Here is a 13273-nt window from a genome sequence, read left to right as displayed (position 1 = left end):
CTACCAGGATCTCCCCGACCCTGAGCTGTCCTGTCTGTCCAAATCAGACCATAAGCTCTTCTGGGCAGGGACCGTCTGCTATAGGTTAAATGCACAGCGTTGCGTTCACCTTTCAGTGTAATAGAAATGATAAATAGTGGGAAATTGATAACTGACCAGTTCTCATCTTACTTGCAGGAGAAGCCTATATGAGACAAAATATGGTGCCTGAAGCCGAACATTGGTACGTGGAATCCTTGCGATCCAAACCTGACCACGTGCCAGCACATCTCACATATGGGAAACTTCTAGCTTTAACGGTGAGTTAAAATAATTGAGGGGTAGATTGTTCATGGTCTGCCCTGCCAGAGAACACCAACTCCAGGACTCCAAATATTCATAAGTGAAAATGTTAATTTTTGAGTAGTAGGGGAGGGGATGGACCTGATATGTACTGAAAACAACAGTGAGAGAGTAATTTAACCAAAGATGCATCTGGTAGATTCTACTCCTAAAACTCTTTCTATATTTCCTTAGTGTGGCACAGTGGTTAAAGGTATAGCTTCAGCACCCTGAGGTTGTGGGTTCAAACCCACGCTGCTCCTTTTGAACCTGGGCAAGTCACTCAATCCCCCCACTGCCCCAGGTACATTAGATAGATTGTGAGCCCACCGAGAGAGACAGGGAAAACTGCTTGAGTACCTGAATAAATTGATGTAAACCGTTCTGAGCTCCCCTGGGAGAACGGTATAGAAAATTGAATAAACAAATAAATATAGGGTAATATCATATTTTTGTTACTATAAAGATGCATTCCCTTAAGACAAAAGACCCTTTTATAATTAGCTTTAATTCTAGAATGCTTTTCATAACCAGCTGATTAGTGGAGCAATATAAATGCAGTCTTGAGGCAGTGGTAACTGTCGTATATTTGTGTACAAAGGAATATAATTTAGATGCATAGAGGGGCATAATAAAAAAACAAACAAACTTCTAAGTCCCCTTTTGGCCTAAGGCCCTAAACGTTGAAAGTAGAAGCAAGGAAAATGTCCATTATTACAAAAAACGTCCAAAAGGAGGGTTGGTTTTTTTTCATAATGGCCTGCCTCTATGTTCAGCTGTTTAAACGCCCAGACCACTACTACGCCACTACGTCTACACTAACAACAAATAATCAACCAAAAAGAGCCTAAGTCCCAAACGCCCAGCACAAGAGCTTCTAGGCGAAGGAGGAGCCAGTCCTTTGCCTAAAAGCTGGATTCTGTAACTGGTGTCTGTCAAAAACAACACCGGTTACAGAATCCACCCCCCCCCCCCCCGACAACGATCCAGGCAGGAGGGAGCCCAAGCCCTTCTGTCCCAGTGACCCCACCCCGGACAACGATCTGGGCAGGAGGGAGCCCAAGCCCTCCTGCCTGGCGAACATCCCCCCTACAAGATTGGGCAGGAGGGAGTTCAACCCCTCCTTCCTGGTGACACCCCTCCTACAAGATTGGACAGGAGGGAGCTCAACCCCTCCTGCCCAGGTGACCCCCCTACCCCCCACCCCCACTAAGATCCAGGCAGGAGGGGTCCCAGGCCCTCCTGCCCCGACACAGCCCCTCCACGACCACCCCCCAAACCCCCAATCGGCCCGCCAAAATCCTCCCTCTACCCGCCGACCCACGGTTGCGTCAGAGGAGAAGATTGATTGACTCGCGCAGCCACGCGTGCACGGCTTTTTGAACGCATGCAGCTCGGGAAAAAGGAAGCTGGCAAACTCGGAATATAAGGTGAGGTGGAGGGAGGGAACTGGCTAAAAGCTACGGGCAGGCGGACGATGGCTGCGGGGACCACGCAATCCTTGATGCCTCATTGCGGAGACAAAACCATTCACCGCTCCACGGGGCATTGAATGGCCCTGTCCCCGTCCCCGCAGCGACTGCTATTTTTATTTCCCCGTTCCGGCGGGTTATCCGTGGCTACCCGCGGGTAACCGCCACCGTGTCATTCTCTAGTCCAGAGCAAGACCTTTTGGATGTGGGAGGGGCCAGCATTGTGATGGACTGACCACTCAGACATGGCAACGGAGCAGTGGGGCACCTCACAGGGCACTGCTGTGAACTTCACAAAAATGGTGTCACATAAACATCTCACTACAACTCCCTTATAGGTCATGGTGAGCCCCCCCAACCCACCTGTCTTCAACACCAATAGCCCGTAGGGTTTGTGGGGTTATTGGTGGGCTCACATTTTCCACCATTGATGTAGTGGTTAGAGTGGCTTATGGGCCTGGGTCCTTCTCTCTATGGTTCACTAGACCACCCCCGGGCTACTTAAGCCACCTCTGTGCAGCTTTACTAGGCTCTCCTATAGCAGGTGCTGATGTTCTTGTGGCAGGTATGTACGTTTTTATTCTGAACTTTGTGGGGGTGCAATGGGGTCAGTGAACATGGGGTGTGGGGGTCTTCACTTTGTCTCTGCAGTGGTGTCTGGTCACTTTGGATACCTTTTGGGCACTTATATGTGTTTTTACATCGTCTAAGTCGCAACGTATAAGCTCCATCTAGGCAGTCTCGTCAAATTTTTGATTATCCCTGCAGGATGACTAAATCTAGGTTGGTCCACATCCCACCCTAACCACTCCTCCAAAAATGCCCCTTTCAGCTCTAGGCGCACAGCGGCATTCAGAGGCATAAAAAGTCACTGGATACATCTAAAAAGCCATTTTGATTATCGGCACTTAGACGACTTGTCTTTTATTTCATCCAAGTGCCAACTTGGGTGGGTTTTTAGCCATATTTCATTTTCAATTATGAGCCTCATACTGTATTCTGCAAGTTAAGTGTATGACATAGCTGGTCCTTTTAGCTAAGCTGTGCTGTCAAGCAGTGCATGCTAAACGTTGAGCTATACATTCTAGTCCTATGGACAGCTCTGCATATAGGAGGTAATTCTCAATTGAGATGTATGGTTTTAAAAAAAATAAAAAATGATGGGGTGAATGACGCCTACAATGTTGGTACTGTTCACTCACGTACAAAGACATCTAGGCCTGCCTATAGACGCCTAAAGCCAATGTAGGTGTGGTTTATGCCGAAAGTGATCTTAGGTGGCTGTAGGCATGCCTAGGTGTTTCTCGTAGGCAAGAGTTAGATGCCTTAAATGCAGGCCTGTAAAATGTTGGCCAAAATTGAAGACATCTTTAGAGGAAAATAGATGCGAATCTGGAAACGACACCTACCAGTGATGACACACGGTAGGCACCCGTTTTGCTGGCGCCAACCGCGGCAGGTGCCCTTTCCAGAATTAGGCCCTAAATCCCTGATTCTCTAAAAGTGCGTCCCGATTTTAGGCAGCTGTAGACGTCCTACAGCTGTCTAATCAGCCAATCGGGATGCACGTTTTAAAAAAAAAAATGCTCCCCAGGCAGGCCTGAAGGCGCCTCCGGGAGCCTAGGGAGACCCGCAAGATGCCTAAGCTTGTCTAAGGGCCTTAGGCTGAACCTAGGCGGCCCTACGCGTCTCCCTAGTAGATGAGAAGCTTAAAAATGTAGGCCAGCAAAATGCTGGTCTACATTGTAAGTAGACGCGGCCGCTATACTTATCGCGGCAAGGGATCTCTCTGCCGCTATAAGTATAGCGGGCCGTGGCCCCTGACCGATCACTGGCAGGAGGGTGCCCAAACTCTCCTGCCCGAAGACGCACCCCCCTCCCCGACACTACCGACCGCCCCTCCCCGACACTACCGACCGCCCCTCCCCCCGACATTACCGATCCCCCCCGACAATATCGGTCGCTGGCAGGAGGGTGCCCAATCCCTCCTGCCCGAAGACGCACCCCCCCCCCCGGCGCTAACAACCCCCACTCCACCAAACCTATTCTTACAGATGGGTCTTGCACGTCGAGCAAGCAGGCACGCCTCGTCGAAATGAGGCGGGCCTGCCCCTTCCCGGCCCATCCCGCCGAAGCCTAAGGCCTGATTGGCCCAGGCTCTAGAAGCCTGGACCAATCAGGCCTTAGGCATAGCGGGTCCGCCCATCCCCACTTAATCTAAGGCCTGATTGGCCAATCAGACCTTAGACTTATTAGGGATGGGCGGACCCGCTATTCCTAAGGCCTGATTGGTCCAGGCTTCTAGAGCCTGGGCCAATCAGGCCTTAGGCTTCGGCGGGATGGGCCGGGAAGGGTCGGACCCGCCTCATTTCGACGAGGCGTGCCTGCTTGCTCGACGTGCAAGACCCATCTGTAAGAACAGGTTTGGTGGAGTGGGGGTTGTTAGCGCCGGGGGGGTGTGCGTCTTCGGGCAGGAGGGATTGGGCACCCTCATGCCAGCGACCGATATTGTCGGGGGGGGGCGATCGGTAGTGTCGGGGGGGGCGGTCGGTAGTGTCGGGGAGGGGGGTGCGTCTTCGGGCAGGAGGGTTTGGGCACCCTCCTGCCAGTGATCGGTCAGGGGGCCACGGCCCGCTATACTTATAGCGGCAGAGAGATCCCTTGCCGCGATAAGTGTAGCGGGCCGTGTCTAATCTAACCCGATTCTCTAACCCGCGTCTGTAACATGGACGCCGGTTACAGAATCGGGGTTTAGTTTAGGCCGATTCTGAATAGGACGCCTCTCCTGGGCGTCCTATACAGAATCAGGGCCTAGGTGTCTTGCGGGCCTTGCCTTCAATATAGGCGGCCTGCCTGGTGAGCATTTTTTTTTTTAAAAACGTGCATCCCGATTGGCTGATTAGACAGCTGTAGGACGCCTACAGCTGCCTAAAATCGGGACGCACTTTTAGAGAATCAGGGCCTAAGTGCGCACTGCTCCAAAGCACAGCTTAGTGAAAGGACCAAATAATGCAGTAAGTTACTTTGCATGAACTGCAAGGTACAGTTCATGCCCATTCTTGTCCCTTTCCATACCATATGCTTAACACATAAATTATCATGTGTCTAGTGCACTTTCACCACCTTCCAGTTTGTGTTATTTGCTTAATATACTTTAGTAAAAAAAAAAAAAAAAAAAAAAAAGGTCCCTGTGTGTGCGTGTTGTGGCTTCTCTGTTTCTCTACAGTGAATTTATGAGATTAATTTCCAGTTACTAAATTTAAAGCTTTAATAACCTAGAAAAGAGTATTTTAATTCTGTGCATTTAGAAAAAAAGGCTAATGTCCGCTAGAAATTGGGCTTTTGGAGCATAAGTTTCCTAATAGGTCCAGTGGGTGTGAAAGCAAAATAAAGGGAAGAGACTTTCAGAGCAATGACCCCTGAATTAAAAGTAGAAGTCTCATATCAGACTACCAGAGCTTACCTTCTGGGAAGGATATAGATGGATCATTATATATGCACATTATATATTTATGTGTGGACACGACACATGAGGATGCCATAAGTGTTCTACCTTTAAGAAAAATAGGCTAAAAATTTTCATGGCAGTTTTTAAACCATAAAATACCTTTTCATTTCCAACCAATCAAGTTCATCCCGCGCTTGCTTGCTTGAACTCTATCTCCGTTTTATTCTTCACCATCACATTCCACACATCAATAGAATAGAATAGAATTGCTAATTAATGCAATGGATGTGCTTGTTTTTGAGTACAAATTAACTCAAAGGTGGCTCTACATATAGTCAACAAGCAAACATGCATTTCATTGTCCACCATCTGCACTCTCTTTTTTTGAAATTTAATTTCTGTCAGAGCTGAAAATCCAAGTTTGCAAAGATAAGAAGAGCCAAACGGTAACAAAGCCTTGATTGCTTCGTTGCTCAAGTTAGGCCGAAACAAGTGTGTGTCGAGCCATCGCACAGATTTCCATTATTGCTGAATAAATTGCACACCGACATTCCTGCATATCTCCACTGTGGTTGGGTTGTTTCCACCTTAAGATCATCACATGCTATCACACCTGAGTTATGCTCCTCTTTTATGCTCGAAAGTTCTTCACCTCTAAACTGTATCATGATCTTGCATTTCTTAGCATTAAATCTTAGCTTCCAGACTATTCCTCAAGCTTCACTAGGACTTTCCTCATGTTTTCCACACCATCAGGAGTGTTTACTTTATTGCAGATTTAATCTTACCAGTCAGCCCTTCAGCAGTATCGCTTACAAAAATGTTAAAAAGAACAGGTAACTGGTAACATCCTTTTCCTCAGAGCGGTCTCCACTGACCACTACTCTGTCTCCTTCCATTCAACCAGTTCCTGACCCAGTCTGTCACTTTTCTACACTGTTTGTACTCTGCACTGTATGTTCTTTGACCGAAAGCTGCAGATGGTAAGACACTGTATTAGATTAAATTAGATGGCTTTGAATGACAGATGACTGATTTTTCACAGACTTTAGTCCTTCTGGGCCACAACATCATTAAAAGCCATCAGTTACTTGCAATGCCATGGGAATTGTGCATACCTAAATTAGAGGCAGCAATAGTTTTGAAGGTGATTAAAACAGACCTGCACTGACGAGCCATGCCATGAAAAAATAATGATCTGTTTTTCATTGTGCATAATATAGGAAGAGCGATCATGTCTTCAAATTTGCTTCTGATTAGTATTTAAGAAATATAAATATGGTTAGAACTATGAGGGTTAGAATAGCAATGGAAGAACACAAGAAATGGACAAAGCAGAGGTTTCGTTGTTAGGGCACTGATGAGCTCTACAGCACTGCAATTTTAACATTCTCTCGATTGCGATGTTTTGGCTTTTCATCTCAAGTGCAGCATTATTTGAATGAGGCTTCAGCCAGCTGGATTGTGTCTATTGATCTGTGATACTGGGGCTTAACGCCAAAACATGGCCTGTGTCAGGTCATTAATAAAAGTCTCTTGGCGATCCCTGGCTTGATGGCCCTGATGCTTTTTCTGATTGTTCAGAGTAGAGGTACGAGCGCTGGCGTGTCTAGCTCTTCATTTTGTCAATGACATTAACAAGCATAGATAAACAGATGAAGTGCATGAGAAATAAAACATATATTGTACAATTGTTCTGTTTTCTAGCAACCATAGTGTAACAAGTATTGGCATGATGATAGTGACGTAAGTTCATGCATATAGGATGTGGTCTTTTGTCTAAATTTTAGTCTAGTGAAAGGCAGCATATCAAGTATTAATAAACGTAAAAAATAGTACTTTTTTTGAACCAATTATGACTACCTCTAGAGCAGTGGTTCTTAAACCAGTCCTTGGGGATAGTTGGGTTTTCAAGATATCCCTAATGAATACACATGAGGCTGATTTGCATATAATAGAGGTAACAGGCATGCAAATCTGCCTCATGCATATTCATTAGGGATATCTTGAAAACCCAACTGGCTGGGGGTCCCCCCAAGCCAGGTTAAAGAACCATTGCTCTAGAGCATCCTATGCCAGCAAATTCCCCAAGCTGACTAGGCATTGTGTGACATATTTCTTTGTTTTTGCATCTCCATCTCTATAGAACAAGCATTGATATTACAAAAAAAATGATTCACACAGCAAGAATTCAAGCTTGTGTTTTGCAAGCAGTAAAATGAACAAAGTGAAATGTTTCTAAAATGTTCATTCATGCTCATTTGATTTTGGAGCTGGGTGAGAAGGAGATATTTGGAAAGCAATCAACAAACAAATTGTTGGTGTGATTGAAGGACAAGAAAAAGCAAACTCACATGTCAAAACCCATGTGTATACCCAAAGCTCATTACTGTAAATAGAGTGAAAAGCAGAGATTTATCCACACGCTAACATTTTATGATCTTTCTGGAAAACACTGAAATAAAAATTGTTTGTTAAATTGCTTGAAAAACAAAATACTTGCTTGACCACAAACCAAAAGTGGAAAAAAAAATAAACAACTTGCACAGTTTTAGTGGATCCCGAGATACTATCCATCAGAAAGTATATTGTTTTCAGAAGAAAATAATAATGCTCTTTAGTAATACTTGAGGTAAAATATATGTAAATATAAATTTTAAGCATCTTCAAGTTCTAAAATGCCTGATGTGGTGAGCTGATAAAGTTCCTCATATGAGAGGTTCCTGAGAAAATTAAAGAGTCGTGGGATAGGTGAGAAAGTTCAGTTATGGATTAGGAATTGGTTATCGGATCGAAAACAGAGGGTTAGATAGTAATTTTTCTCAATGGAGGAGAGTGAACAGTGGAGTGCCACAAGGGTCTGTACTGGGACCAGTGCTATTTAACTTATTTATAAATGATCTGAAAATTGGAACGACGAGTGAGGTGATTAAATTTGCAGATGACACTAAGCTGTTCAAAGTTGTTAAAACACATGCGGATTGTGAAAAATTGCAGGCAGACCTTAGGAAATTGGAAGACTGGGTGTCCAAGTGGCAGGTGAAATTTAATGTGGACAAATGCAAAATGATGCATATTGGGAAGAATAACCTGAATCACAGTTACTGGATGCTAGGGTCTACCTTGGGGATTAGCGCCCAAGAAAAGGATCTGGGTGTCATTGAAACCTTCCGCCCAATGTGCAGCGCGGCCAAGAAAGCAAACAGGATGCTAGGAATTATTTAAAAAGGGATAGTTAACAAGACTAAGAATGTTATAACTTCTCTGTATCGCTCCATGGTGTGACCTCATCTGGAATATTGCGTTCAATTCTGGTCTCCTTATCTCAAGAAAGATATAGTGGTGCTAGAAAAGGTTCAAAGAAGAGCGACCAAGATGGTAAAGGGGATGGAACTCCTCTCATATGAGGAAAGACTAAAACGGTTAGGGCTCTTCAGCTTGGAAAAGATACGGCTAAAGGGAGATATGATTGAAGTCTACAAAATCCTTAGTGGAGTAGAACAGGTGGATCGATTTTTCACTCTGTCAAAAATTACAAAGACCAGGGGACACTCGATGAAGTTACAGGGAAATACTTTTAAAACCAATAGGAGGAAATTTTTTTTTCACTCAGAGAATAGTTAAGCTCTGGAAAGCATTGCCGGAGGTTGTGGATAGCGTAGCTGGTTTTAAGAAAGGCTTGGACAATTTCCTGGAGGAAAAATCCATAGTCTGTTATTCAGAAAGACATGGGGGAAGCCACTGCTTGCCCTGGATTGGTAGCATGGAATGTTGCAACTCTTTGCGTTCTGGAATCTTGCTATTCTTTAGGATTGTGCATTGAATTTTGCTACTCTTTGGGTGTCTGCCAGGTACTTTTGACCTGGATTTGCCACTATTGGAAATGGGAAACGGGGCTAGATGGACCATTGGTCTGACCCAGTATAGCTGTTCTTATGTTCCACAGAATCTAGTGCTCAAGCACCCTAAATCTTATCATTTGCCGGTGTCGTGCAGTGACTTAGATTGCTTTCCCCTGGGGCTGTGAATGCAGCATCCCCAGATCTGGCTGACCGGAGGACGGGAAGGTTTTCCTGAGAATCAGGCCCTTCTCTTCGACATAGCAAAATGCATCATGGTCACAGTTCTTAAGTGCAGTCTAGTTACTTAACATTCCATGTATGGTATGTCTCTGATGTAACTTACCCCCCTCTTTTTTCAAAGGTGCACTATGCTTTTTTAGCTCATGCTGAATATTAGCCCGTGCTAAACACTAACGCTTGCATGTTATCCTATGGACGCATTAGCGGTTAGCGCACACGTTGATTTAGCGTGCGCTAAATCCACACTAAAACGCTTAGCGTGCCTTTGTAAAAGAGGGCCTTAATGTTGTTGTATATGTGCATTTTGGGGAAAGAAATAAGGAGGGAACGGTCTATTCACTAAAAAAAAAAAAAAATTATCTGTCTATCTCTATCCTCTCATCTCTACACTTTTTTAAATTCTGTTTTGTTAACCGCATAGAACTTAATGACATTGCAGTATAGAAATAAATTCTTAATGTTAATTTATGCATATGGTCTATTTAAACACATAACTCTGTTCCTTTTTCCAAAACTGAAGTATCAAATTGGTGCACTCTCTTCCTTTCTGTCCAAAAAGCAAGAGTTGGCTAGCCGTGATTAGAATATGCCAATTATTCACGTGGAAAATTTAAAAACCACAAAAGTGGGTCTTTCCAGAGGATATCTGAACAAAATGATAGCAACAGACAAAGGTAATTTGCAGCCAAGCTCAACAGATCAACTGGGCAGCGGCCAGTCGTTTTAAGATTTTAACTCTCTGCCTTGTTTGTTTGTTTTATGCCTCTCGCAATATCTAGAAATTGTGGTCCGGCAGTAGCATGATACCAAGAGCTGCATAAGATCCTCACCTGCTTCGGCTGAAATAACAGAGAATAAGATGTCAGTGAAAGTGACAACCGAAGCTTACCCAGTGGCCCCGCTGATATATCATATAGATACAGCCAAAGCCACTTGAGTTTTGCACCAGTAATTTATTTCTTCCTCACTTAGGGAAACATCATTCTTGCGAACGTTGCAGTCCTCTCATTTCTAAGGTATAATTGAGGTGGTTTGTCAAACGTGACAGGACCAAACCTGGCCTTGAATGCTGACCCACTTTGTGTGGGTGCAAAAGGACTCCGTTTCAGCAGAACTTTCTACTAAGCCAGAGAGAGCTATAGGTTAACGGAAGCCATATGTAATATGAGGAAACAAGAAGCATGCTGATATTTGCGTTCTTCAGCTCCAAACAGCCTTTTTATAGCTTTGTTCTAATTTGCGCTGAATTAAAACTGCATCTCTTTGGCATTGAGACATGTGAAGCAAACTGCAATGTTAATAATCATTAAGTCGAACTTTATAATTTATTTATTTAAAAGACTTATAGGGCTCCTTTTATCAAGCCGCACTAGTGGTTTAACGCACGTTAAACCGCCGTCTGCACTTGCCGTTACCGCCTCCCTTGAGCAGGCGCTAGTTTTTTGGCCAGCGTGGGGGTTAGCGCGTGATGAAACGTCGCGCGCGTTAACCCCGCTAGCGCGGCTTGATAAAAGGAGCCCATAGTCTGCCTAAAAACTGTGGGGTCCTTTTACTTAGGCACGCTAACCGATTTAGCGCACGCTAAATGCTAAGACGCCCATAGAATATAACGCGCGCCTTAGCATTTAGCATGTCTTAGTAAAAGGAGCCCTACGTGGATTACAACCATACATACATACATAAAATATTAACCCCCTTTTACAAAACTTGTAGCAGAATTTTTTACGCTGGCCGAGGCAGTAAGAGCTCCGACGCTCATAGGAATTCTATGAACGTTAGAGCTGTTACCAGAGCTAAAAACCACGCTATGGTTTTATAAAAGGTGGGGGGGGAAGGGAAAATAAACATAGCAACATTAAAAGCACAAACAAAATTTAAAAATCGTGTTTTGCTGCTCTTCTCTCTCATTTCCTGCAATACAAATCTGACTATATATTTAAGAAAACGCTTCCACAAATAAGGTTGGTTTCAGTTGTCCATCATCCTTAACTGTCCAACTAAGTTGTTCCACGTTTTCACCCCGGCTTTCGAAATCGCCATCATCCTAGTCTTAGCACGTTTCACGCGCTGCATTCCATCTAGTGACAAGCACGTCGCCATCTCAGGTCTTTAACGGGCGATGTGGGTGGTACAATGTCATAGCTTGTGATACTTAAAAGGTATTAACGTAGAACAAAATCTTTCCCTACAGGGAAACAGAAGAGGATGCAGTGTATTTATTCATTTTAAAAATTGTTTATAAATTGTATATAGCAAAATATAGCTAATACACAGTGTAAGAAAATTTTCATAAATTAGCAATATGTTTAGAAAACACCCAAAAACTATACATAAATAACTTAAAGACCAACCCCCAAAAATAAGCCCCCCCCACCTCCTGTATGTATATAAAGGGATCTTGAACTGAAACCAAGTCCAAAACGGTAAATTTTATGCGAGTATTTTTAAAGAAAATTAACATATGTATCTAGCGGACCCCATGTTTCTTTAAATTTTCAAAACTCCCCAGATTTTTATGACGTAGTGTAATAGGAGAGGATGTAACAAACACGGTTCATAGTCAAAAACGCGCACCGACAACCGAGCGCAGACAACTGAGCGCAGGACTTAATCGTGCCGAAGAAAAACCGTATTTTAAAGGGGTCCGACGGGGGTTGTTGGTGGGGAACCCCCCCCCCACTTTACTTAATAGAGATCGCGCTGGAGTTGTGGGGGGTTGTAACCCCCCTCATTATACTGGAAACTTAACTTTTTCCCTGTTTTTAGGGAAAAAGTTACGTTTTCAGTATAATGTGAGGGGTCACACCCCCCCAACATGGCAGTGTGAGGCAGCGCGATCCCTATTAAGTAGAGTGGGGGGCTTCCCCCCACGCCCCCCCGTCATAACCTTTTAAAATATGGGTTTTCTTTGGTGCGATCAAGCCCTGCGCTCAGTTGTCTGCGCTGAGTTGTCGGCGCGCCTTTGTCCTCGCGCGCTTTTGACCCGTCACCAACAAACACAGGTGTAACTCTCAATTTTAATTTTTTAGGAATTAGATACTTTGTCCCTCTTGTCATTTGCAAACACTTGGGTTTGAAATGTGCACACCCCAGCTTTATAAAAATAGGGGAGAAGTTATCACTGTGAGTTACTATTAAGTTGGGTTATTTTACCAAAAGTCAGATTTTTTTTAGAACAGGATCTCATTGCATAAATTATGTGGTGTTAATTTACCACTGGTTAACAGTAGCCCTTGTTAACTTTCCCCGAGGAAATTTAATCAACATGAGATGACGTCGCATGAGAATGCTGCTGCCGTATACTCAAAACACACTCTCTGATTAGTGCAGTCTCCTGTCAGTTAAACTAGAGAGTTGCGTGGGGACAGAAATCCCACCCATCCCCGCCAAAGTCTCACCCATCCCCACCCGTCCCTGTGAGGAATCCCACCCGTCCCCACCCGTCCCCGTGAGGAATCCCTCCGTCCCCACCTGGCCCCGTGAGGAATCCCCTCCGTCTCCGCCCGTCCCTATAAACTTCAGAAATAGTTATTTCATTTAATTATGCTACTGAATTAAAGGCTCTGGTAGAAACCCATTTACAAATAAGCAAAAAGACTTTATTAATTTGGAAATATTAATTGGGAAGAATACATACTTTGTAAATGGGTTTCTACCAGAGCCTCTTTTGTTTATAAATTTTTATCAACACAACTAATATACTACTTTATCATGAAGCAAAAAAAAAAAAAAGAAATATAATTCTTTTCCTACCTTTGTTGCCTGGTTTCTGCTTTCCTCATGTTCTCATTCATTTCCTTCCATCCACTGTCTCTCTTCCTTCTGCGTCTTCCATTTGCTCTGTTACTGTGCCTCTCCCTTTCTCCCCCCTTCCAAATTGGTCTGGCACCCATTTTCTTCCCTCCGCTCCCCCCATAGTCTGGCATCTCTGTCTTCTTCCCTGCCAGCGT

At 44.2% G+C, this 13273-nt stretch overlaps 1 protein-coding gene across 4 annotated transcripts in view; it reads left to right on the top strand.

Annotated features, from left to right (window-relative positions):
- The window catches only part of TMTC2 (transmembrane O-mannosyltransferase targeting cadherins 2), a 305129-nt gene that overhangs the window by 204673 nt on the left and 87183 nt on the right, over nucleotides 1-13273 (top strand). For all 4 annotated transcript variants that reach the window (XM_033952959.1, XM_033952961.1, XM_033952960.1 and 1 more), the window contains exon 8: nucleotides 178-299. In XM_033952959.1, coding sequence (XP_033808850.1) covers nucleotides 178-299 — 122 coding nt within the window. The remainder of the gene's footprint in view (nucleotides 1-177; nucleotides 300-13273) is intronic.

This window comes from Geotrypetes seraphini, chromosome 7 (assembly GCF_902459505.1).
Source record: "Geotrypetes seraphini chromosome 7, aGeoSer1.1, whole genome shotgun sequence".
Classification (NCBI taxonomy): domain Eukaryota; kingdom Metazoa; phylum Chordata; class Amphibia; order Gymnophiona; family Dermophiidae; genus Geotrypetes; species Geotrypetes seraphini.
Note: the sequence above shows the minus strand (reverse complement) of the source record. Positions and strands in the feature narration are given on the sequence as shown.